The sequence below is a fragment of the Hippocampus guttulatus genome, chromosome 9, assembly GCF_054856545.1.
Source record: "Hippocampus guttulatus isolate MCC_2025c chromosome 9, RoL_Hgut_1.0, whole genome shotgun sequence".
NCBI classification, from domain to species: Eukaryota; Metazoa; Chordata; class Actinopteri; order Syngnathiformes; family Syngnathidae; genus Hippocampus; species Hippocampus guttulatus.
Genome location: NC_141269.1, coordinates 21,568,761 through 21,595,735, shown reverse-complemented (window position 1 = coordinate 21,595,735; position 26,975 = coordinate 21,568,761). Strand labels below are relative to the sequence as shown.

The following is a 26,975-nucleotide window of genomic DNA, read 5'->3' as shown; positions in this document are numbered from 1 at the left end:
TAAACTTAACATTGGCCACTGTCCGAAAACTGACCAATCTTCACCAAAACGTATGTTGACATCTGTACTTATGATCAGGGGTGCACATAACTGTCATGTTCTGCTCTGCTTTATTCTTGTTTTGTTTGCAGCATCAGCTGGAGTGGTGGGCATGACCCTTCAGCGGTAAACCTGTGTCTCATCTCGTAATCAAGCTTCTATGTATTGAAGAATTGCAGGCTGTCAAATTATTTGACCTCTTGCTCAAGTGTTGTTTTTCTGGACCTCTCGATCTCATCAGTCGTTCTTGTTACCTTAGTTCCACATTTTTGCTTGTTCCCTTGGTTTCACATATTGTAAGTATTGTCATTGGTTTGTCATTTGATCTCGTTTTCATTTTTTTCGTGTGAAATGGGCTCTTGTCATTTCGTTTGTTTTCTCAATATAATACTTTGCCTTTTGCAAGTCCCTTTTGTTGATTCCCCGTTTTTTCCTGGATCCTTGTGTCCGGCGTTTTCAGTTTTGTACTTTGTGGGTGTTGCGTTTTTTGATAATAAACATTTTAGTTATTGCGTTTTGTCTGTGTCTGCATGTTTGGGATCCAAAACATTATTTGGTTCATTTTGAACCTGACAATAACTGGTACGCAGATATGCATGCGCAACAGAAATGACTCATGCGTAACACCATGTACATCACAACACACCTTTGCATACCTGTACACACTGCCATCCATCCACTTTCTCATCTGCTAGAGCGTTACGAATGAGCCAAAGGTAGAAGATGCCCAAAAAAACCCCGAACAGACTTTAAGCGGCTTTTTTAATGTTTCACCACCAAAGAAGAGCCAACCGACTCTGAGCCGAACAAGAGGCTTTTTTTTTGGCTCCAAAACGTGCCATGGCTTGAAGGAAATGATGAGTGCGCTGAGATGTGGGGCAAAGAGTGCTGCTCACATCCAGATCTAGCTGGTAAAAGACTCTAAAAGAGGTGAATTTTATAAATGCTCAAAGAATTGCAGCCATCCTTTATTTGACAACATGAAAAGAGCAAGGAGTTTTGTTCTCTTGGAACATTATGGATCATTCTCAGGATACAAGCTTAATATTCCCAAAACACAAATTCTCTGTTTCAAACATAACCCCTCTGCAATTGGGAGGAAAAAAATACAATTTGAAATGGGAATCGGAATCAATTAGTTAGTTAGGGGTAAATATTCCACACGATTTGACAAAATTGTTCTCTCTTAACTATCTCCCTCTGACCAAAAATATTAAGGAAGACATCAGGAGATGGGATCTTATACCTTGTCTTGATTTTGGTTCGCGTGTGGAGTCTGTCAAAATGGTCATTCTTCCGAAACTATTATACCTCTTCCAATCTCTTCCATTAGATATACCTGACCAACAATTTCAGGAGTGGGACAGAAAGAATTAGATATCAGAATTTACAATTGGCAAAAAACAAAGGAGGAGTGGCCCTTCTATGTTTAAAAGATTACTATATTGCGGCTCAGTTAAGGCCATTGATTTGTTTGTGCAACCCAAAATACAATGCCAGGTGGAAGGACATTGAAAGTGCATTAACGACAGACTTTCCAATACAATCTGCAATTGGAGACAAGGGCCTAATGAATAAGTTAGGCAACCCCTGGATTTGCTTGTCACTCAAGATGTGGTACAAGGTAGTAGCTCAAAATCGCTTGAAAGAGGAGGTGAAGATCTTGAGATGGGTAGCATTTAATCCCGATTTTTTACCTAAAAAGTGGGACGCAAGATTTGAAAGATGGGGATCACAAGGTTGAACAGCATACTGCACATTTTTACATAAAGGGACAATGAATAGTTTCCAAAATGAAGAAGCAGTTTGGTTTGGAGAAGGACGATTTTTACAGATACCTCCAGCTCAGGCATTATATTAACCAAATACAGAGGGGAGTGCACAATCAGGCTGGGATAATATTTTGTTAAAAGTGTTTAATGATGCTTATGGTAACGGCTCTAACCAGAAACTCATCTCAAAAATTTACAAGGGGTTACAACAAATAAAGCAAAGCTCACTGCACATTAAAGGAAAATGGGAGCAGGAAGGTAATATGGTCTTAAAGGAAGAAGTTTGGGAAAATCTCTGTGAGATCCAATGGAAAACTTCAAGCTCACGGGTTTGGCGAGAGTTTTGCTGGTAAACGCGAATACGATTTTTTGTCACTCCAGCTCAAAAGAGACACTACACAAATTCTTCTGCATGCTGGCGGCAATGTGGGTGCCTTGAAGCAAACCATTTTCATATATTTTGGTGCTGTACATCATTGGTGCAGTTTTGGCGGGAGGTACATAAGGTTCTACAGAGTGTTTTTCAGATGGACTCACACAGCCAAGTCTGTATTTTAGATTTCTTGTAATAGAAAGCGTAAAGAGTCAGAGAAGTTTACCCCACTTCATTTTGTTTTATTTTTTGTCTGTTTGTTGTTTTCTTGTTTGTTTTCATTTTACTATGGTTGAAAAGAAAAGGTTATATGGTGATACTCCTGATTGGTCCTTACAAGTTATGTATTGCTTACTCAGTCCTGGTTATTTTAAATTGAGCTAATCTTGTGTAAGATCAGATGTATAAAGGACTTGTATACTTGGTTCTTTTATTGACTGTATGGACCTGTGAATTCACAATAAAAAAAAGAAAAGAGCAAAGAGCACAGAATATAGCACAAGCTATTGCTGATAAACACACTAGCTGAGAAGAAATATCCAATCGTCCCTTTGCAAGGTGGCGAGACAGACTCAATGACGAACAACGGCAAGCTCTGTGTAATATTTTACGCCTTTCATAAAGCTAAGTATGCACGTCCCATGTCTTCCTATTATGAGGACATTCCCTTACTGGAGCGGCTTGGAGTGGATGTCGGGGGTGCGTGTCATTCTCGTGAAGGTGGCGCACCGATAATTCAGAGCATCGCGCAAACCATCAGCGGGGAGTGGAGAGCCAAGTTACGGTCTTCTGAACTTTGGGAGCTGCTTTTTGATGGATCGGAGGACATCACAAAAACTGAGCAGGAGATCGTTTACCTTGTGTCAGTGTCCAGTAATGGAGAACTCATCTCAGACTTGCTTGGACTAATTGAACTGGGTGCTGATCGAACCACACAAGCCATAAATGACGGACTAGTGAGACTTTTTGAATATAGACGTTATGATAAGTGGACCGCTAAGTTGATCGCTGTGTGCACAGATGGTGCTGCTGTTAACGTCGGTGTATACAACGCCATTGTGCCATAATGTAATCAATTCGCTGCAGTTGGAGGCTCCCTGGTGCACATTTTGTGCACCGCGCACACACTGGAGAGCTGTGCAGAGTCAGATGATTGCAGTGTGCCTTGCTGTGAGACATTTAATCGCTCTGTGATCAAGCTGCTGCAGTTTTATTTACAGAAGGGTGGTGCAAAAAGCACTGTTACACTGAATAAATTGTGTGAAGAAAATGGGATCACTTTTGTGAAACTGGGTAAGTTTCACAAAGTAAGTTGATCTGCATGGAAGCATTAAAAACTGCTAAAAATATCAAGACTATTGCCAGCCATTAAAATGCAGCTGGCTTCAAGTACATTGCTGCATAGCTGCACAGCGTTTTCAATGTTTTCTGGCCGATATGCTTGCCACTGGAAACATTTTGAAGACCACATCATTGAGGTTTCAGAAGGAAATTGACCATTGGAGAATGTAAAGATGAACTAATGGTGGCCATTGGACAGTTCACACTTCTGCCTGACAGTCGAGGTCACCATTGGACACACACTGTTTTGTTTCTACTGCTGATGCTGAGAGAGACAAGTCAAACTCACTAAGAGGGTGAATGGAAGGATTTGGAAATAGATACTCAAGTCATGTGACCACTTCTTAGTATTATTTGATCCCATAAGATCATAACTTACGGTCACTTCAACCTGTGAAAATATGACAACGATCACCTCAATATTTCTGTTTTCCTCTCCATACAGTCACTACAGAAGTACATGTCGCTAAAAGAGGAAAATGTTTCGTCCATTGAGGCCATTATTGTGACGTTTTCATGTTTGCATAAGCCGAGTTGTCAACATCAATTTTGGTGATGAGTGATTGCAGTTTTGTGACATTAAGCGATGTGTTTTTTTATGCTTATGTTACGTAAGCGAGACTGTCCCGTGTGTCAGTTTATTGACTCTCGTGCACAGGCTATTTAACGGATGTCATGCCACATTACACAATGACACACAAAAATCTTGTAGATTTACAATGCAAAATGTGCGAGATTGATGTATTCGTTGTGGATAGGCCTGCACACCTAACAATATTTTCAGTTAGGCCGTAATAGGCGGTTGCAGATAATACTGGCTGTCAGTCAGATAAAATCACACCATTGTTTCTTTAAATTTTGACAGTTTTAGTGATAAGCAACTACTGTCAACATGAGTATTTCTATCCATGCATCCATCCATTTTGCGATCCGATTTATTGCTTGCTTATTTTTAAAAATCCATGCCCCAACTGGAGGTGACACAAGCATCTTGAACGAGGAAGGAGGGATTGTGAGAGATCCAACGAAAAGGTGGGGGATCATATGGTTGGGTAAGCAATGTATCGTTATGAATGTGGATGTATAAATCTGTGTCAAATGCATTACCTGGCACACTAAAACATATCGTTTTATTGCCATGGAGATGGCATCAAACATGAAGCACAGAAAAATGAGTGGGTGAGGGAGATAAGGAGGACTCCAATGTCCGGCAGCATCGATATCCAGGAGATTCCTTTCAAGGGGAAACGTTTTAGTTTGCAGTTTAAATCTGAATTATCTCCTTTGTGATACAGGCAGTCCAGGAACTTTTCTTGGAACATCTTTATGATCATGAGTGTAGTTTGCGATCGTGAAGAAGTGCACTGCATCAAAGGCAATAGCTATTAAGTCCATGAAGTTCAGAAAAGGTAGTTACCTGTTCCAGAAAAATGAGAAAGGTGACATTCGTGCCCAGTACAGCTGACAGTGTACCATCACCGGTGACCAGGTGGAGACCTTTAGGGGCTTGCATGGGACATTGCTGCCTCTTGGCTGTGTACTCCACAATGACTCCATCTGTACAGTTGTTCGAGACCACCTTCCTGTAGCTAGTGTTGGGGGACAAAAAAAATATGCAAAACGTCTGTATGAATGATACAACAGCACAAGCCTAAACATACAATCATGTCATCCTAACATGAAGCAAAATCTTGAAAGTGGATAGGAATTATTGAAAGTATATATTTTTTTAATGCAGTTAATCATCAAAATAAAACAAGATTAAAGGTAGATTAAAAATAAATTTGGCCTAAATTCATCCCACAGTTTACAGTTAAAAGCTAGTAAATAAATAATCAAAGATAAATTTAAAAACGCTCAAGGAAAATATGTGAGTTTCTAATCCATCCCTCAAATGTGATCAAAACCAAAGGAACATATACTGAATGATAGGGGGCAACATGTATCTTATGATGAAATTGTGTCTTTAAAAGGACCAAATTAATTTATTTTGCATGTGAATAAACTGCATATGCTGGCAGGGGTTTCCAAACTTTTTCATTTGAAGGCTGCATACCGAAAAATGGAAGAATGAAAGGGCCACTTTAAAATTCGTCACGCTAAAGTCAGCCAAGAAAGCAGGTGTACATTGTTTGCATTGTCTAGTTAATTTCATCAGCTTTCTATTAAAGGTGTTAAGAAAAATAGTTGATTTTTGGGGTGGCCAACAGCCTTCTATCTCACAGAATAGATCCAGCTGTGCAAAAATAACCCGCTCACAAGGTAACCAGTTACTTGAAGATAACCATAAAGTGGAAGAAACTATTTTTGTCTCTAAAATTGAATAAACTTTATTCATTACAGTGTTCTGAAGTTGAGATGTGTTATTCATTAAACTTTTATTTGATCCTCAAATTCAACAGTTCAATAGTACACTTCTCACCATGCCCACCTTCATCTTTTTTAACTAACTGTGTGGCCCATGTCAAGTGTCATTTTTAGTATTAGATATTTTTTGTCCTGTCATGGGCCGCAGGAAATTTGATGCCGAGCCGCAAATGGCCTGCAACTGGTGTGAAAGGTTGGAACAATCTTGATGACCTGAAAGGGTGCCAGAAACATTTGGAGTTTGAACGGTTGTTTAAATGTCAGGTTCTTGAAAAATATGAGAAAGAAGGTTGATGTCTTGATGTTTTGTGTTCATATATTTTGATTTCTGAGTGATGTTTGAGTTAATTGTTCTGCATAGGTTGATCATGTAAAAAGGGAATTTGAAATTAAGCGAGGGCTTTTGCCAATGCCTTTTCGGCCTATGTATGTATTTAGATGACTGATCGAAATAAATTGTCATTCATGAATTCATTTACAATTAATTAAAATTACAATTACTTTAAAATAAATTCATTGTTCTTGTGTGTGAGCTTTCTGTGCGATGACAGAAAACATGCGTGGCAGCTTTATTTTAAAATAAGATTTTTAAAAAAAACATCCAAAATTAATTTAATTTATAAATACAAGCGCACCAAAGTAGGAGTCACAATGAATAACATTTTCTTTAACAGAAAATCCAAACAACAATTCTGAACTGAAATGACAAAGTGCCTTCAAATGCTGCTGCCAGCTTCCAGCTGCCAAATTCACAGTTGACTCCCTAAATCTTGCCTGAGGAATATCATCGCTATGCTGCCATGATAATCGGTGAGCTTGCTCACGACCAGCTGCCGCTCGTGGACGAAGTGAATGGCATCCAAGAAAAAAATGGAACATTGAAATAATACACTGTTTACATGTTTGAAATGACATTAAAATCTTCACATGCTCCCAGATAAAACTTGAACTATGATAAACCTCTTAATGTTAGGGTTTGGATGTGACCCCAATAGCACGACAACAGGCAGGTATCGTGGAAGCCAACACTTGGCGTAGTTTATTTGAGAGTCTTCACAAAGTCACTCAGGGAGAAGCACGAGGAGTCCACAAGGAAATGTCCTCACAAGGAACAAGAAGCTGCAGGAGACGGCAACAGTCCACTGGCGTCGTGACGGCACGAACTTGCACTGGGGAATGGTCTGTGAGTCAATTTGTACCAGTCCAAACGAGCAGATAGGCAACAGGTGGGTGATGAGCTGTCGAGTCTCAGGTGTGAGGTGCAGAGCACCCTGGCTGAGGAGGCTGCCTGGCTGGCCCCTCCCTAACAGTACCCCCTCCCCTACGGGAGCCACCCGGCGACCTGCCAGGCCTGCCGGGATGGGCACGATGAAACTCAGTGATCAGGGCAGGGTCCATAATGAGCCGGGAAGAGACCCAGCTCCGATCCTCCACGCCGTAGCCCTCCCAGTCAACCAGATACTGGAATCCGCGCCCCCGGCGCCGGACATCCAGCAGTTCACGGACCTTCCACTGGATCTCTCATCTGTTCCTCCCGAGTACCGAGATCATGGTACTCGGGAGGAACAGATGAGAGATCGGGAGGGGGGACACAGGGGGCCTGGTGGAGCAAGGTACCGTATTTTCACGACCATTCGGCGCACCGTATGGTTGGGCGCAGTCTCATTAATGGGTGCTATTTCTGTATTTTACACATAGACAAAACGCACTGTATTATTGGGCGCAATTTTAAAGTGGTAAAACATACGCCAGCTTAAACATACGGCATGCATGCGCGCACGCTAAAAACACGTTAGCTTGAAGCATACGTTAGCATGCCAAGACATACAGATACAAGCTAAAAACACCTTTTTAAAAAGGCAACGGAACTAAAACTGAGTTCCGTTGTATTTTATTTAGCCATTGTACAATGTACTCACGTTTTTCGATCAATCATCACCCAGAAATCCATCAAAGTCCTAATCCTCTGTATCAGAATTGAACAATTGTGCAAGTACCGGTAATCCATCAAAAACGCCGTGTTCCCTCTCGTTGTCAGTCACTCTCATTGCCATCTGGCTCCACAGAAATGATGCCGGCTTTGCCAAAAACTCGAACAACAGTGCAAGCAGACACATTCGTCCAAGCAGCCACAATCCATTCGCAAATTGTGGCGTAACTCGCCCGGCGCTGCCTCTCACTCTTTGTAAAGTTGTGTTTGCCATCGATCATCCATTGTTCCCATGCCGTTCGCAACTTTACTTTGAACGCCCGGTTGATGCCGATGTCCAGCGGTTGGAGTTCTTTAGTCAAGCCTCCGGGAATAACGGCAAGCTCAGAGTTCATTTGCTTGACTTGGTTTTTCACCGCTGCTGTGAGATGGGCACGCATGCCAAAAGCATAACCGATGGCTTGAAGTTTGAACTGAGCTTCGTAGGCGTGTCTCTTTGTAGAATTTATTTTCGGGGGTTCTTAGAAACCAAAACCGAAGTTGTTTTGCAACAATGCACATAGCCACACTCTATACAGGTGTTGGTACCTGCTTGGGGCGTACTTTTAGCGTCCACTTACACGCCCACCCTTCACCCATTGGCGGACTTCTTCCCCGCATGCCTGTCATCACTCACGTCTGCCTTTTCTCTCTCTCTCTCCATATATGTATATATACACGGCCACCCTTCACTGATTGGCCGACTTCTTTGCCGCATGCCTGTCCACAGTCACTTCCGCCTTTTCTCTATATAAACAGCGTGTCGGCTGTCAGTCAGGTTTTGGAACTCAGCGCATACACAAGACGCTCCGCATCATAAGGCGTCCTGTCCATTTTGGAGAAAATTTAAGACTTTTAATGGCGCCTTATAGTCGTGAAAATACGGTACTATTCGCGGCTCGTAGGCAATGGGCGTGACAGGAGGGGCTCCATTCCAGAATAGTCCCGGAGGACCAAGCAATGTGTGGCTCATGTTGTATGAACCAGGAGCGGCCCAAAATCACAGGGACTAAGGGAGATTGAATTATGAAAAACCGCCGTGTCTCCACATGGTTACCGGCTATGGTGAGAGAAACCGGGCAGGTGCGTTGAGTGACGCTGGAGAGACGATGTTCATCGAGCGCGAAAGCCTCCAGGGGTCTCTCCAATGTCTCTACCGGAATGGAGGCCTGAGCAACAAATTCAGAGTCCAGAAAACATTCATCAGCACCTGAATCAAGGAGAGCCCCTACCGTGAGTTGCTGGTCAGCCCAGGCCAGAGTGACGCTGACCAGGTGATTCGGTGGGGCAGGACGACGGGAACAAGTTAGACGGCTCACCAGGATCTCCCGGTGTCCTAGTGAGCCTGATCTTTTGGCCGGTTGGGGCAGCCTCTGATTAGATTTCCCCTTTGACCACAGTAGAGGCAGAGGCCGGCTTGGATCCGGGCCTCACGTTCAGTTGGGGTGAGACGCGTGCGTCCGAGCTGCATGGGTTCCTCCGCTACTGTGGCCTGGGATGTAGAGGTGTATGTCGGAGGGGTAGTGGACAGGAGAGGGGTGGCTGTCATGTAGTTTCTCTTTGTCTGGGGAGTGACCAGAGATCTACTCCATGCTCGATCACACCTTCTCTCTCGGAGCCGTCCATCGGTACGGATAGAGAGATCGATCAGTTCATCGAGGGAGGCAGGCTCCTCCCGGGTGACCAGCTGGTCCTTAACGGCGTCGCTGAGGCCATTCCGGAAGGTTGTACGTAGTGCCTGATCGTTCCAGCCACTCTCCGCAGCAGCCAGCCTAAACTCCACCGAGTAGTCAGCGACACTGCCGCTGCCCTGCTGGATACTACTCAGCCGAGTGCCAGGCTCCTGACCGCGGATGGGGTGGTGGAACACCTTCCTTAATTCTGTTACAAAGTCCTTGTAGGCGTGACAGAAGCTGGCCCCATGGACCAGGAAGCGGTGACCCACTGTGCTGCTCGACCCGTGAGCAGATTCATCAAGTAAGCAATACGTGTAGAGTCAGTTGCGAAAATGCTGGGTTGGTGGGCAAAAACCAGCTCACACTGCATGATGAATGTGGCGCAGGTCTCGAAGTTGCCATCAAATGGCCGTGGAGCGGAGAGAGAGGGCTCAGGGGGAACCGGGTTGGTTATTATGGCGTTAACAGGGGCTTGGACCACTGAAGTTATTGCGTCGAAACATGGGGAGTAGGCGAGGCCTGCGGTCGGTTGGTGAGTGCTGATGTCAAAGCTTGTAATTGCAGCAGAACCTCCGCCTGTTGTCTCGCCAACGCCGTCTGCTGGTCAGCCAAGGCCTGCGCTACAGGCTGAAGGGGCTGGATCTGAGTCTGAAGGTCCTGCAAGGCGACGGAAGTGTCCCGTAATTGCTGGGTGTGGGTAGCGGTCAGGTGAACCTGGTTGGCGAGAGCATCCTCGATCAATTCGAGACCAGACTTTTCTGTGTCGGCTGGGGTCGTCATGGCAAGTTCGTACTGTTAGGGTTTGGATGTGACCCCAATAGCACGACAACAGGCAGGTATCGTGGAAGCCAACACTTGGCGTAGTTTATTTAAGAGTCTTCACAAAGTCACTCAGGGAGAAGCACGAGGAGTCCACAAGGAAATGTCCACACAAGGAACAAGAAGCTGCAGGAGACGGCAACAGAGTCCACTGGCGTGGTGACGGCATGAACTTGCACTGGGGAATGGTCTGTGAGTCAATTTGTACCAGGCCAAACGAGCAGATAGGCAACAGGTGGGTGATGAGCTGACGAGTCTCAGGTGTGAGGTGCAGAGCACCCTGGCTGAGGAGGCTGCCTGGCTGGCCCCTCCCTAACACTTAAGGCTCCCAGAAATAATTAATCCATAACATCCATCTATCCTTCCTTCCATCCGTCCATTTTCTAAACTCATTAGGGTGAGGGGAGTGCTGGAGCCTATCTCAGCTTGACTGGGAGAGAGGCGGAGTAGACTCTGAACTGGATGGAAGCCAATGAAGGTCATACACTTTCCACTTTTGCATTAAATTATACAGTGATTCCTCGCTATATCGCATTTCATTTATCGCGGCTTCAGTACATCACAGTTTTGGAGACCTCAAAACAAAGGTCGACCGCCATCGTGCCCAAGCAGCCTCAGTCATGCGGTCCTTGTGGAGACCGCTGTGGCGCCACCGGCACATATCCCGGCCGGGCAACAAAGCTCAGATTCTACAATGCCTCAGTCATCTCCGTCCTCCTGTACGGCTCTGAAACCTGGCCACTGAATAACTCTCTTGCGGCCAGGCTTGATGGCTTTGACTCCAGGGCCCTCAGGAGGATTGAATGTATCTCGTGGAGCCAGCATGTCACAAAGCAGGCTTTAAGAGACAGAACCAAATAGCCGCCAGCCTTCCATCTCACAGCAATGCGGCGAATGCGATGGTACTCTTCACTTTACACCGCTCTGACCGTCCAGCTAGCTGTGGGCCAGCTATCCCCATGCAGCCGATGTGTTTATGATAAGACAATTAATTGATGAGGAGGAGGAGGCAAAGAGAGACGTGATGCTTTTTTCGGACAAGCCCAATCACCCCCTCTCTTTCTCTCTCGCTTGCTCGCGCTCGCTTTCGCTTTCATCGCCACCCAGCAACCACAACAGAGTGAAGAGACTGAGAGTACACAACTGACAAGACACTGATCAGAGTCAACAGCATGACAAGACACTGATCAGAGTCAACCACGTGATGAGACACAAGGGAAGGTGCTGGGTGGGCCATCAAGCCAATCAGCTTACGGGATAAATCTACTCATTGGTCGATGTCGGCGCCGGGAACCAATCATGCGTAGAGTCATGTACAAAACCTCTGAGTCATTCGACATTTTTTTCTGAATATAGTACTTTGGAAAAAAAAATTGATTTAGTGAAGCGGCGATAAATGAAGTGCGATATCGCGAGGCAACACGGTCTTATAACCATTTCGAAAAACATACTTTCCATCTATGCAATTGCGGCACGGAAAAATAAGTGCTCCTGGCTTGAGCTTAAGGTTGCATCACCATGCTTGTAGGCTGTTTTCGACGTAGCCTGCATTTTCATGCAAATGGTTCAGGGATGCCACCATTGCAATGTTGTGAAATGCTATATAGGTGTCAGTAAAAGGTGATGTTTTGTTACCCTGCACAATGGAATCAGCAAAAAAAATGAATGCATTTATTCAACAGTTTTATGTTTTGTCTTTACAAGTTGTGTACGATTAATTTCATTGAGTCAAATACATTCGATAAACCCAATCCAGTGTTCATCTCAAAGGCCATCAGTTGAAAGAGAATGCATCTGAGCTCAGATATAAAGAATCAACACCAAGTATTGTGGAGTGGATTATGAATAATTTTGTAAATGTTCTAATACATTCTGGTTGTCAGAAAGAAAAATTGGGAAATGTCATTTTATTTGCTTCTGCTGTAAATGATATCAAGTTAACAATATTTTTCTTTTGATCATTGCTATTTTCTGATTTGATTTACAGTATAATCAAGACTCCAGCCCTCATGACCCCTCAATCTGTCTTTGTTGACCCTCGGACACTTTAACGTACAGAATCTCGATCTACACATTTAACCAAAGCCTTTGAATCAGAACTCAGCCTGTGTTTACCCAGTGCTGTTCAAGAAGGTCATCCCCGTGGCGCAACCCATGGACATCACTGATGGATGGAACCAAAAGGCAGGAGTACACTTGCCATCCGTCCGTCGGTCGTATCCATAATCACTGTAACGATCCAAGCAGAAACAATTTCATTTGGAACGGACTCACTGGCCTCTTTTTACAGTGTCTGTTTTAGAGAGGGGATTGAAGTCAACCTGCGAATTTACCACTTATTTTTTCCCAGACAGAGAATGAGTGCACGCACCAATGTTTCAGTACTCACCGATACAGAGTACTGACACTTCATAATGTTTTGACATTTTGATGAAAATGTTACATTAATCTGAATCCCTCTTTCTGTGTGTGTGTGTGTGTGTGTGTGTGTGTGTGTGTGTGTGTGTGTGTGTGTGTGTGTGTGTGTGGTTAGCATGTCGACCTCACAGTGCAGAGGTTGTGGGTTCGATCCCGGCTCCGGCCTTCCTGTGTGGAGTTTGCATGTTCACCCCAGGCCTGCGTGGGTTTTCTCCGGGTACTCCGGTTTCCTCCCTCATTGCAAAAACATGCATGGCAGGCTGATTGAAGACTCTAAATTGTCCCTAGGTGTGAGTGTGAGCACGGATGGTTGTTCGTCTCTGTGTGCCCTGCGATTGGCTGGCAACCGGTTCAGGGTGTCCCCTGCCTACTGCCCGAAGACAGCTGGTATAGTGTTATGATTTTGTTTAGGTTACATTTGCTCTGGTTCCCTTTATGTGCCTTTTGTTGTCTCCCCCTGTTCTCGTCATCCATGTCACTTGTGTTGAACCAATCAGCTCCCTCAACCCTTTGTGTCTTGCCAGGTGTTTCTTGTTGTCTCGTCACTTTGCGTGTATTTCACTCCCTGGGTTTTGTCAGTCATTGTGTGTCCGAGTGCTTCTGTCATGTTGTGGCGTGATGATAGAGGGAACCCCAAAAATCAGGAAGACAGGAAGAGCAGGGTGGGCTGGACTAAATGTATTAACAAAAACACTTGCAGGATACACTGGAAAAACACTAAATCAAAAACACAAACAAAGTCCTGAAAACCACAAGAAACCAAAGTAACAAACAAAAAAAAACTAAGACAGGAGCACATGCTCCCTGTGTGTCGGGTTTGGAGCCATTGTCTGGAATTATGACATTGTCAATTTTGGTGCAGAGTTTCAATGTCAATGTCTTGAACTTCCAAAACCAGATGACACATGGTGACTTGATGGCAGAGGCGGAGAATGTGAGGACGAAGTGTTTAGGTACAGGGAGTCCATCAGTAGAGTACAAATTTAGATTCCATCAGTCTGAGTCTACTCATGAATGCTTGTCAAATGTGATGGAATGCACCCTTTAAGGAGCAGCTCTGAAGGAATATAGTTAAAAAAAACAGCTTACCATTCAAAGTCAGCCTCTGTGCAGTCACAGGGACCTGATGACATTGAAACCGAGTAGAGCTTTCCCATCACACACCTGGACGTGGGCTTCAACTTTCTATAGACTCTTTTCACTCCCATCAGGCAGGGCTCCCCCTGTGGGTCCATTTCAAAGAAGTAACAAGATGAAAGACATATATTTTTCCAACTGTCACCTCTGCCATGAATAAGAACTTGGAGGATCTCATTCATGTATGTATCACACCATGTGGAAATGCAAAATTTGGATTAAGATTTACTGTGGAATGTCATGCATATCTGTTTTGGGGATTATGCTACGCTCAACATCTTGACACAGCTCTTGTGATTCTGATTGAGTTACACAATTTTTTGTTTGTTTGTTTGTTATACACTGCACTGCTCCTTTTAGCACAACATTCTGATTCTGTCTTTGCCCATTAGGTGTCAGTAGTGAAATGTTTAAAGATTCTGGCTACTTCCACAAATAGAAAATTCAAGCATCTGAACATGTCTATGTCATCTTTTTCATGTTGTAAGTGCGATTGACCGTTCGTCCATATGGAAGAAAGTCATTGATTTGAGTCTGTTCTGTGCTGCATGTCGATCATTAACCTCTGAGCATATGGATGCCGAGATTGAGCTACAGTATCTATAAAGGGAAAACAAGTCTTCAGCTTGGCTTCAGGTGTGATCAGGTTGACGGCTTCCTGTGTTTGCAGAAATAAAAATTGACTCAAAGCACACGTCAGAGAAAACTGCAGACATATTCAGTGTTTAGAAACAATAGAAATACCTAGTTTGGGGTATATCTCTACAATGTGAGAGTTTATGGTGAAGGTTTAGCAAAACATAACTTTTTTTCATCATTTACGAGGCTGATGACAAGTCTTAAATCTGACTCCGACGCACTGCTTCGCATAAAGAGCTTTCTCCCAGACCTGAAATGATCTGTCTGAAGACAGTGTACTATCAAACAAGATTGTAATCATGATTGTAAAATTTCTTGCAATTTCATTTCGTTGTAATGGTCTACACTGTGCAGCAGTCTGTGAGTGTTTTGTTTTTTTCCAATCCCCAGTTATTCTCAAACGGCATTGTATCCTATCCTATCTATTGTATCATAATTTCCATGCATTGAACCCGAACCAATTCCTTATTGAACGCCCTTTGTAAAAAAAGAAAGAGCATAAAAAAACCCATCCATTTTACATTCCTGATAAAACTATTTAAGTTCAATAAAGTGGTCTAATCAGTAGTCTTTGACTATTACACCAGGAATCACACTTCAGTGTCACATTGTTTGGTTAACATTTGGCACAGGAAGTGAACGACATGCTAAATATAAAACTCCTTTTTTTGGGGGGGGGGCGTGACACAAACAGATTCAAAGACATGCAAAATTCAATGTAATGAAATTGCAAACTGCTAGCAGTAAATTCTCAATAGCTTTCCAATAGACAAAATATTGTACATGAGGAAATAAAAATAAGGAATTTTGCATCTTAAATCCTTTAATTTTCAGGAACAACTAGCTTCTTTTTCGGAAATTAACAATCCGTACAAGTGCACAGGCTGAATGATTGCATGAACACTAATAGCATTGGTTATTGCTTTGGCTCGTTGCGCAGAGCTGGGGCAAGTGTGAAGACATGTACCATTACTCTACTATACACATTTACAGTACTATCAGTAAGTATTGCTGTGCTGTCATGATACCTGATCGTGAAGGTGCCACGGCTGATAGTCTGCCTCCGTGCATCTCCGGTTGAAGATAGACCTGAAGTCTATTTTCACCAATTGCCACTCTGAGCGATGACTGACGTGGCCAAATATCCTGGAAAAAAAGCCATGCATACCTCTGATGATTATATAAAAAGATGCCGACTCATACAGCCAAAAGAAAAAAGAAATCTTTCTTTACATTACTATTTCTTAGGCATTCCTATGTAAATAAGAATACATATTAAAGCTGTTAAACGATTAAAATATTTAAACTGATTAAAAACGCAACTGTCATAATTAACTCAAATTAACTCAATTAATCGTGATTACGTACACATTTTTTTATCGTTTCTGAATTTCCTTTTATATTTTTTTTGTCCTATTTTTCCCGTTTTAATGCTCTCATCAACATGGAATCCTGGATCAGTTTTCTATGTGCAAAATGCAAATATTTACTGAAACAATTTCGATTTTCAATTTTACATGAACATTTTTCACTTGGAGCAGTTATTCACACATAATAATAATAATAATAATAATGATGCATTTTATTTAAAAGCGCATTTTACGCCACCCAAGGACACTGTACAGACAATAAGAAAATACAATGTAAAAATTGGTAAGCGAGATATTGTATAAAAACAGGACATAAAATCATAAATCTTTTCTGCTTGGCTCTCGACGAAGGCGGACGCTTCTGCACTGCTCCCTGCCCTCCCACCTTTTTTTTCCCCTGCTCGCCACTTAGTCTTCTTGTGCTGTCTTTTGTCCAACTTTTTCTTTTTTTTTCCCTAGCCTCCTACCGTGTTTTTATCCGAAGAACTAACCATGGAATTAGTTGGCTGGTCTCTCGATGTAATCGACAAAAAAATTTCGACGAAAAGAGCGGGTAGTGGGGAGCCTGCTTGCCCTCCGGGGACACTTGCTGCCGGATACGCCCTGGATCCATGGAGAAAGTGGAGACCGGTGTGCCTGACAGTACTGTCCGTGGAGGATGTGGAAGACATCTACATTATTGGCCTTTTGATAACAGGTATGCTGCTGTTTGGTGTTGGCAGCTTGCTGTTCTATCGCAAAATTCAACCGACGGGAGCGGCTCTATTGGAAGTGAAGAAGCTGCCGGTCACTCTGGATGGCTTGGCGCGAATGTCCAACACTCAGACTCAAGCGGTGACTGAGCTCAATCGCAATATTGTTGTGATTTTGGAGCGACTCCGCGCGATCGATAATACCATGGAGACGTTGGAATCCACGCTGCGGAAAGAATTTCTGGATCAGACTGATCGCGCCACTGAGGAAATACAGACCAAGGACTCATGGCTGTCTGGAATTGTTGGCGGCCGTCTCTCCAAAACAAACAACGCTATCTGGCCTTTCCCCTGGATGGAAATACGCACGGAGTCTTATTTCCCCTTAGAAGAGGGGAGCGAGGAGCAGGGACGATAAAAGAAGGGAGAGGAATGAAAGGAGGGGAGACAGGAGGAAAGGAAGGGTGGGACGGGAAAGGGGCAACAGACTGGAAGTTCGGGGTAAGAATGAAGAACGAGTGATAGTCACATGGAATGTGAGGCGACTGAGTGTGAGAGAGACATTTAGAAAGAGGTTGAGGAGAGTGGCAGAAAGAGTCAACAAGGAAAAATGGGAAGTGGTACTGATGACGGAACTAAAGGCAGAAGAAGCTGGGGTGGTGTGGTTGGGTGAGGAGGAGGAACAGGTAGCGCTTGTTCATGGGAGGAAAGCCGGAGTGATGTTGAGGGGAACGGCATTGAGGATGTGGATAGAGGAAGGACAACAGAAGTGGCTGGGAGAGAGAGTGGTGGCGGTGGTGCTGGGAGGGCTCAGGCTGGTATCAGTCTACCAACCGAGCTGGGGAACGGATGAACGAGAAATGGAGAGATGCCGACGAGATATGGGGAGTCAGGTGGCGATGGGAGGGAGTGAAAGACTAGTGATTGGAGGAGACTTCAATGCAAGTGTGGGAACGAATGTGAAGATAGGAGGAGTGTGTGGGGGGCATGGGTTGGGGAGGATGAATGAAGCCGGAAGGGGCCTAATAGAATGGTGCCAGGAGCACGATCTGGCATATGTGAATAGCTATAGGAGGTTTAGAAGGAGGGGGACGTGGCGACACATGGCGAGTGGAAAATGGTATGAGTTGGATGGATTTCTGGTGAAAGGGAATGAGAGACACCGCATGGTGAAAAGGATGTGGACTATGAGTGAGTATGAACTGTCAGATCACAGGCCGGTGTGTATGCAGGTGAATGGGAAGTGGAAGAGATGGAGGACAGAAGAGAGGATACAGAGGAGAGTGGTGCAAGCGAAGTGGGAGGGGTTGAAAGTGGAGGAGAAGAAAAGAGAATATGAGAAGAGGACAAGAGAGAAATTGGGGGAGTTGAACAAGGAAGGACTGGTAAAGGAGGGCGGGTGGACGGAGCTGGCGAAAATAATGGTGGAAACAGCAGTGGAGGTATGTGGAAGGGAGAGAAGAGAAATATCCAACCCGTGGACGGTAGGGAGAGAGGAGGAGATAGAAGAGATAAAGAAGAGGATATGGGAGAGGGTAGACAGAAGGAATAAGAAAATGGAGACACTGAATGCGAGGAGAAGGTTGAGAGTGAGGGGAGGAGGGAGAGGAGTGGGGGAGATGGAAGAAGAGCTCACCAGACTAAAAGCGGAAGTGAAGGAAGCGCGAAAGGAATCGAAGAAGTTGCTGAGGAGGCTGGAAAGAGACTGGTGGGAAGGAGTGATTGAGGACTGTCAGGAAGCATGTTCTAGAGGGAGGATTGGCGAAATGTACAAATGTTTGAGGAAGATAGGAAAGAGGGATAAACCGGCCGCTCGGAGCACGACTGTGACAGCAAATGAGTTTAGGGAGCATTTTGAAAGTGTGTCGAGAGAGAGGTACGAGGAAGAACCAAGAGTGATTGAGGAGGCGGTTCGAGGAGCCGTAGATCTCAGGGACGATAGTAGGGTGAGCGAAGCAAATAAGATCATGAATGAGGTGCCAGATAGGGAGGAAATCATGGAGGCTATGTGGGAGATACGAGAGTCGGCACCGGGAGAGGATGGGGTGAGAATAGGATATTTACGGAATGCGTGTGAGGAAGTGTTAGAAAGGGGGATTAAGTGAGGGAGATGTTTGAGCAGAGGGCGGACCAGTGGGATAGAAGTGTAAAAGTGGGACTGATGGTACCGTTACATAAGAAGGGGGACAGGAATGACAGAAACAACTACAGGGGAGTGTGCCTGCTGAGTATGTGCAGCAGAGTGTTAGGAAGAATGTTAGCGAAGCGACTGAGTTGGTAGGCCGAACACCTGAGGCTCCTTGACGAAAACCAAGCGGGCTTTAGGAAAGGGAGGTCTACAGCGGATGTAACGCAAATGATGGTACGCATACAGGAGGATGTAGAAGATTGTAAGAAGATAGTGACTCAGGAAGGGGTGAAGGATATGAATGATGACGACTGGCCATGTGCAAGACTGTTAGATTTGAAAAAGGCGTATCCGAGAGTGAGTAAACCAGCGTTGTGGATGTTGCTTGAACGGTATGGGCTGAAAGGCAGATGTCTGGATACCATTATGGACCTGCATGAGACGACAGAGTATAAGATGAGGGGAAGGGAGGGAGTGAGTGGAGGATGGATGCCAGCGAAAGGGCTGCGAGAAGGATGCTCTACATCACGGATCCTCTTTAACATCCATCAGGCGGTGATGAGGCAGGCACTGGCGGCGAGGAACCGAGATAACATGGAGGAGAAAATGGTGGTGTGGAGGTGGATACCAGGAGGGTCATTCGCAGGTGAACATGGCTGGGAGAGAGGGAGCTTGGAAACAAAAGAAGTGAGTGTATCGAGCGCCTTGTTTGCAGACGACACTACTATAGTGGGAACGAAAGGAGAGATACACGAGAGTGTAAGGAGGGTGAAAAGTGTGATGACTCAGTGGGAAGAGAGGAACAATGAGGAGAAGGAGGAGGTGCTGGAGTTTGGAACGCAAGAGGGGGAGGAGATTAGAGTGTTAGGAAGCTGGATTGGTACTCAGGCAGACGTGAAAAACAGGATCAAAAGGGCAGGAAAGCTATGGGGGAGTGTGAAAGGGTGGCTGAAAGGGACACGACTATCAAAGAGGTGGCAAGGGAGAGTAGTAGAGGCGTGTGTAGAGAGCAGCTTGCTGTATGACTGTCAGGTAAGAACGTGGTTGAAGAAGGATGTGGGAAAACTACAGAAGTGGATGGATAGGTGCTATAGGTATGTGTAATGTGTAATGCAGGAATGGACTGGACGGAGGTGGAAAGATTGATGAGTGACAGGGAAGGATGGAAGCGGAGAGTGAGCAAGCGAATGGATCACCTGTATAAATGGGAAAATCAGAAAGGTCACAGATATGAGGTGGGAAGGAACGAGGAAAGACTGGAAAGGAATGTTAGGAGAGTGAATGACGGGTTGGTATGTAGGTATGAGGGGTGCGGAAAAGTGTGCAGGAGTAGAGCTGGTCTAACCATGCACGAAAAACGCATACACCGCAGGAACGAGGAACAGGTAGCGTTTGAGTGTGGGAAGTGTGGGAGGAGGTTTGGGTCGAAAGGGAATAAAATAAGTCACGAAAGGAGTTGCACGGGAGGAGCGTATGAGGAGAAGGGAGAAAGGAGACAGTGCGGAGGGTGTGAAAGGTGGGTGACGAAAACAAATTATGCCAGACACGTGAGAGGGTGTGAAAGAGTGGACAGAGAGAATGAGGTGGAGAGGGGAGGAGGGAGAAGGGAGGGAGCGGGCGTGGCGCGTGGAGGGGGGGCTGGGGGGGGGGGGGCGAAGGGCGAATGGGGAGGGGGGTCGCGGAGGGAGAAGGGTGGCTTGCGGGAGGTGTGGGAAGGAAATGTTGGCGGGGAACCTTGCGAGACACCAACGGGATTCGTGCCGGGTGTGGGACCCGGGAGCGAGGGGCAAGTCCCTGACGGGGGCCGACTGCCCAGGATCGGATCGGATCAGATGCTATGAGGAGATCATTTACAATACGGATTAGGGCAGTCTCTGTGCTGTGGTGGGGGCGGAAACCAGACTGAAAGGGTTCATAGAGAGAGTGGAGGGACAGGTGGGAGTGGAGTTGAGCAGCAACAGTTTTTTCAAGGATTTTCGAGATAAATGGAAGGTTGGAGATCGGGCGGAGGTTATCAAAGTTGTTGGGGTCAGAGCCATGTTTTTTCAGTGTGGGGGTAACAGCAGCGGTTTTGAAGAGTGATGGGGCAATACCAGAAGAGAGTGAGGAGTGGATAATGGCAGATATGAGAGGAAGCAGGGAAGGAAGGCAGGATTTAACAAGGGATGAAGGGAGGGGATCGAGCTGGCAAGTGGTGGGCTTGGATTTGAGTATGAGGTTAGATAATTCAGCAGTCGTGGGTGGAACAAAACTGGAGAAGAAATGACAAGGAGAAGGAGGTTCAGATGGGGAGGGAGCAGGCAGGTTTTGATGGAGGTGCTGATGGATCTTAAGGATTTTGTGATTGAAGTATGGAGTTGCAGGTTGCTGTGGAGTACAGGTGGAGGGGGAGAGAATTTGGTGGCTGGAGGATTTTGTTCATGACGGAGGAGAGAGTTCTTGAATTTCCTTCGTTGGAGAGGATGAGGCCGGAGTAGTAGCTGGATTTGGTTTGTGCAATTTGGTCCTTGTATTTAGTGATATGGGTAGTGTACATGTCCTTATGGATGGTGAGATCGGTTTTCTTATAGAGTCGCTCAAGTTGGCGTTTTTTTGATTTCATTGACCTAAGAGCGGGTGTAAACCAGGGGGCAGATGTAGAAAATGAAGCAGTCCTGGTCTTCAGGGGGGCAAGAGAATTTAGAATATTTGTGAGGCAGGCATTTTAGTCAGCGGTGAGGTCATCCGGGTTTGAAAGGGTGTCTGGGGGCGGGGAACGGTCGATAATGGAGCAGAAGGTGTCAATGTTGATATTTTTGGTATTACGAAAAGAAATGAGGCGGGAGGTTTTGATTGTAGAGAGACGGAGTACGGTGTTAAAAGTGAGGAGGAAATGATCGGTTTCAAGAAAAACATCAGCAGTGGGCTTGGAGGGGGAGAGGCCAGAGCAGCAAACCAAGTCCAATGTGTGGCCTTTGATGTGGGTGGGGAAGTCAATAAGACAGTGTATCCCGAGGCTCTCCAGGCAGGATGTGAAGTCTCTGGTGAGTGGCAGGTCGGGGTTGTCCATGTGAATATTGAAATCTCCCAGCAAAATTAAATTTGGCGAGAGAGTGGATAAGTGTGTGATTAAGCTGGAAAATTCATTGATAAAATCACTATGTGGCTTCAGGGGGCGATAAACTGTGGCAATGATGGTTGGCGAGGGTCCAGGGAGTTTAAACACTAGGCATTCAAAAGAGCTTGATGCAGGGACGGAGACAGGTAAGACTTTCCACTTCTCGCGGTGGATTACCGCGAGGTCTCCTCCAGGGCCGTTGCCACGGGGACGGCAGATGTAAACAAAGCCGGGAGGAGTGGAGACATTCAGAGCAGCGAAGTCGTTTGTTGCCAGGTTTCTGTTAAAACGAGGAAGTCAAGTTTGCGTTCGGCGAGGACGTCTTGGATGAGGTGTCCCTTGTTCGTGAGTGAGCGGATGTACAGCAGTCCAAAGTTGACGGCGGAGGTGTCATGTTTGACGGCGGCAGTGCTGTTAGCCGACCTAGCCAGGCGGGCTAATGCATGATAGTTGGTGTTGCGGCCGCAGTTTCTGGGAGGACGTCAAGAAGTGGACCAGGTCGAGTTGATTGAGCCAGGGTTTTTATACTCAACATGTCTGCGCGACCCGCGGTGAATGTAGCGACATCGAGGCAGGCGAGCGATGTCAGGATGATGGTGTAGCTCCGGTGGCGGAGGCTCCGGTGCAATCCACCGGATCTGGAGAAGATCCACGACAGAATAGTGGAGCAGTCCTGTCACTGGATGATGGCAGAACATCAGGAGCATCAGGAATAATCCAAAGGGCGGCGAAGTTTTGGCGCCCAATGACGAGGGAGAAAGGCCGGTGCGGTGACAGCTGGTAAGTTTAAGCTACTGGCGTTAGCCCGTGGACTGAGTTATGATTGGGGTTTGATTGGTCGGGTGAAGCGATGATTCAGGTTACATCAATCACAGTGCCCACAGTCCAAACAGTCCAAAACAGAAGGGCAAAAGAAAAATCTGAAGGAATATCTGAGCTTTGAAAAGTTTGGAGTGAGAAGCGGCGACATGCACGCCAGCGTCCTCTCACCCCGGTGAACAAACTATTCCTATAATCTCTTACACAATATCACTGTCCATCAACAACAGTGAAAAAAATATTTTGTCACACAACAACTTCTTTAACAGCTCTTTTTATGGAATCAAAACAGAGCAATATAAAATTATAAAGTGCACATCTAAGGTAAACTAGTGCTCAGCCCATAGTGGATGTAAGCCATGGTTGTATACTTCGTTTTTGTCAAGTTTGCTTTGAACACAGCAGTCAGGCAATGTTGATTCTGTTGGTCCTTCTTGCGCGGAAGTCTCTCTTTGGTTTTGTGTAGACATCATGTTGGATGACTACACTTGGTTCGAGGCACAACACTGGAGACATTTTATTTTCAGTGTGGTCGCTACCACTGCACCGCTGAACTCTCGACGTGCCTCAGCGCACCGTCACTGTCAGACGAACACAAAGAAGCTCCACCCCTTTATTTATATGGCCACGGAACACGGTAACCTTCCACATAAAATAGTTCCAAACAAGTAACAGTCGTGTCCGTGGCATACATCGTACTCAACAGGCTACCTGCTCTTTCTTCACCAGAGGCTCATCAACCTAGTCTCTTATTTCTCTCCCGAAACAGTGTCTTCTCCCGCTTGGTGTACCTTAGCCTTCTCCGCTACGTACAATCTCTGTACACAGCTTGTAATGGAGGCTCTTGCTGGCAATCCGTAGTGGAGTCGTTAGATGCAATGCGAATGATTTCAGCTTGAGTCGAGCTGTGGGCAATGTTGACAGGGTTGCATGCAGTAGCCATACATTTAGCTATGGCTTCAGCAAATTTGTTCTTCGTTGTATTATCCATTTTATTCGCTTTGAAATTATCCATAGCTGTCTGTCTGAGACGAGGGGGCAGAGTACTCACATCAGCTGTGTGCTTGGCTATTAAGTGGTATTTCAGACTCGATGTGCTACGATGATAGCTCAGTTTACGACTGAAAACATGCAGGTAACTTTGGTCTAGTCAGTGGAACTATCTGGCAACTTTTTAAAAGTAAACTTTCCATTCATAAACTCTTAAAGTATTTTCGGTGTCTCGCGCTGCCGTGGCTGGCAAAACAAACGTGCGTGGACCTGTGCAGCGCGCTTGTTGTTTTTTTTCTGCTTTATTGATAGAGAAACGTAACATCCGCTGTGACGTTTTGCCGCATTAGTCTCGCGATAAAAAAAATGTCATCACGTTAAAATTTATTTAATTAAATTTATTTAAATTAATGCCGATAATAACGCGCTAAACTGACAGCTCTAGTAAATAGCTAAAAATATCGAAACAATGAGGGCTTTCTATCAATCTAAAAGACTTGACCTACAAGAAGAAGAATAATGGAGGTAAAATCACTTTGCTGTTTGACTTAATTGCAATCACTGGTCCATTTTGTCGCTTACTGTGTATTACAATACCTTAACACTGGGGTGCTCAAACTCTTTGGACCGAAGATCGACTTTTCGATCAACCAACCTCACGGGCTCGCCACTTACCGCGCACGCGCACACACACACGCGCGCACGCACGCACGCCATGATGAGAAACAGCCTGACACGGAGGCATGTGATGCACTTTTGTAGCCTGTTAACTATCGTAGCTCACACGTACCGTTTTAAAGTGCTTCCCTGGACCTTCTAGATTCCTATTCTTTGCCCGTGCCCTTGGTGAATTGTACACAAAGCAAATTCTGAATGAGAAAATGACGATAAAAGATATTTCGCAACAGCTCTGATCACAAGCTGCAATTGCAGACTGCTCAGCGCTAACAACTTCCGGTGAAGTAGGTCACGCGCCACCGTAGGTTAAAGATTTACCTTCTTTATTTTATTTTTTAATTTTTTTTTGTGAAAATGAGACTGAGAGGATGATTAAGGTGCAGTGTACATCAACACAAAAAATATATTACTAACATGTACAAAGACACACAAATGGTTGGGTTATTTTTTTCTCCTTTACACCCCTCGGATCTACTTGGGACCAGTCCTAGATCTACCGGTCGATCAGGATCGACGTAATTGGCACCCCTGCCTTAACAGATTGCCCGACTTCCATCCTTCATTCTCGTGGGTGGGGTGTCAAACGTTAAATCAGCCTTCCTCAACTGGCGGACCGCGATCCACGACCGGACCGCCGACCTCCTCTGTCCGGACCCTCGGCAAATTGTATAAAATAATAAATTATAAAGTGATTTTTACGTTATACATTTTTTATTTTTGGACTATAATCTGCGCATTACCGCGATCGCTTGTTAAAATTATCCGTTGTATTCTTTGCGTGCACAAACAGATGTATTGCAGAGGACCGCAGCAGCGCGACTGTTACGAACCATTTGAAATACTGACACAAGGGAGCACAGGAATGTGCAATGCTGTTCTTCCACTGAAGGTGAATGCAATGTCTGAGGCATGCAAATATTATTTGAGGACGCCATTGGGATGTTCATTTACCATGTTGCGGTGTTCTGCTGTTAAACAGCTGCAAAGATCCCCGGGTAGACGGGAGCAAAACTGCACACAATCGAAACCTCCCGCGATTCGTCTTGTCTAATTGTCTGTGTGCGGCTCTCCTGGGCTGAAGCTGTGAGCACACTGTGGCGTCGCGCATGCGTCTGTTTCCTGACACAATCACCCATTTTGAATGCGTGTGTATTGGGATAGACGCGTGCTGACACTTATGTATGGGCACACCTTAAGTTCAGAGGAGCCAATCAGCGCATCGTATATGCTGACTTTTATGTATGGGCACACCTTCAGTTCAGAGGAGCCAATCAGCGCATCATTATCGCCGACATGTCCTGCTCAGCCAGGGTCTCCAGTTAGTCAAACATTATACACAGACCCGACAACACCGTCACCAACTGTGTTTTCTCAACACTGAGAAGATTGTGAGACGCTTTCCGCTTCTTCATACCAGTTTTGCATCGCAGGGTCTTCTGATTGTATTCGTACTCCAGTCATGTACAAACCTCCTGCAATCAGGGACTTGCGCTGTGCCATCCAACACACAACACACACGCTGAGCTGTTCTAATAATTGTGAACGACCGCTAGAGGAGGCTTTATGAATGTGGTTCTGTACACAATGACTCATTGCATCAGATCAACTCACTTTTGAATGCAGTTCAAACTTTTTTTTTTTTTTAAAGGAAGGCTACTCGAATTAAACGGACGGCAGTCATGCTCTTGCTGTCTGCCCAAACATTTTGCAAGGTGACAAGACCTCGTTTGTTTTGAAAAGAGGAATGACGGATAACTTGGAAGCGGATGCAAACATCTGATCGGAGGTTACCACGTAGGGCGAACACATTTGTAGTTTCTTGTGATGTGTGGTGGATGGATTGCTGTGATGGCAAATCTTCACTCACGTCATGATTAGTGTCTCTTCGCCAGGCTCTCCCAGCACACCATCTACGAACAGAGGTGTACTGGTGAAGCTATACTTGTTCCACTGCCGTCCTTCATCAAAGCTCAACCTGGGAACATATACATCAAATTACATTTGCGGCCCACACTGGTTACACAAGCTAATGACCCCGAACGTTGTCTAATAACTTGATTTCATAGTCTGCACAGGGCTCGGGTATTACAAATGAAGATCGATCACTGGCAGTTAGGCAGTCTATAAATTCTCAGAGAGGAAGGTGCAATCAAAAGACAATTCAATGCAGATTTTTTTAGTGGTTTGCAAGGAGTTCACCTCATTATAATAATGCCCCCCCCCCCGGTTATACGATAAACTCATTTGTTTTTGTTTGATGAACTTCATACTTTGGGTTTCATTTCCAGGAGTGAGTCATGCAGTGACTGATTGCGTTTCTGTCATCATGACTCACCACAAGTGTCTGATGGGGAGTGGAGTATGCCTTATTGCAACCAAGGCTCCTCCTTGGTCAAGATACAGCACTGCATACTCTTCATTGAATATCTTTAGGGCCAGAGAGAGAGAGACAGAGAGAGAGACAGAGAGAGAGACTTACAACCTAAGGTACTTTATTTGTAATCTCCACAAAGTACTAAATATGTTCTACCGTCTGTTTCGCATCTATAGTAACACTTGTCTGTAAACATCCAATAAGACTAAATTGAATGGAAACAGGCCCAACTAAATAAAAACATCTGGATCTGAATTGAGCTCAAAGATGGTCACCG

General features: G+C 45.2%; 1 protein-coding gene across 7 annotated transcripts in view; it reads right to left on the bottom strand.

Annotated features, from left to right (window-relative positions):
* Positions 1 to 26,975, bottom strand: part of sorcs1 (sortilin-related VPS10 domain containing receptor 1) — a 190,538-nt gene that overhangs the window by 30,360 nt on the left and 133,203 nt on the right. For all 7 annotated transcript variants that reach the window (XR_015101929.1, XR_015101930.1, XR_015101931.1 and 4 more), the window contains exons 13-18: positions 26,660 to 26,751; positions 26,192 to 26,299; positions 15,579 to 15,696; positions 13,864 to 13,997; positions 12,472 to 12,585; positions 4,943 to 5,114 (exon numbers count right to left, since the gene is read on the bottom strand). Coding sequence is in view for 4 of the 7 variants with exons in the window: in XM_086121207.1 (XP_085977333.1) it covers positions 4,943 to 5,114; positions 12,472 to 12,585; positions 13,864 to 13,997; positions 15,579 to 15,696; positions 26,192 to 26,299; positions 26,660 to 26,751 (738 nt within the window). In the remaining 3 variants the exon portion in view is untranslated. The remainder of the gene's footprint in view (positions 1 to 4,942; positions 5,115 to 12,471; positions 12,586 to 13,863; positions 13,998 to 15,578; positions 15,697 to 26,191; positions 26,300 to 26,659; positions 26,752 to 26,975) is intronic.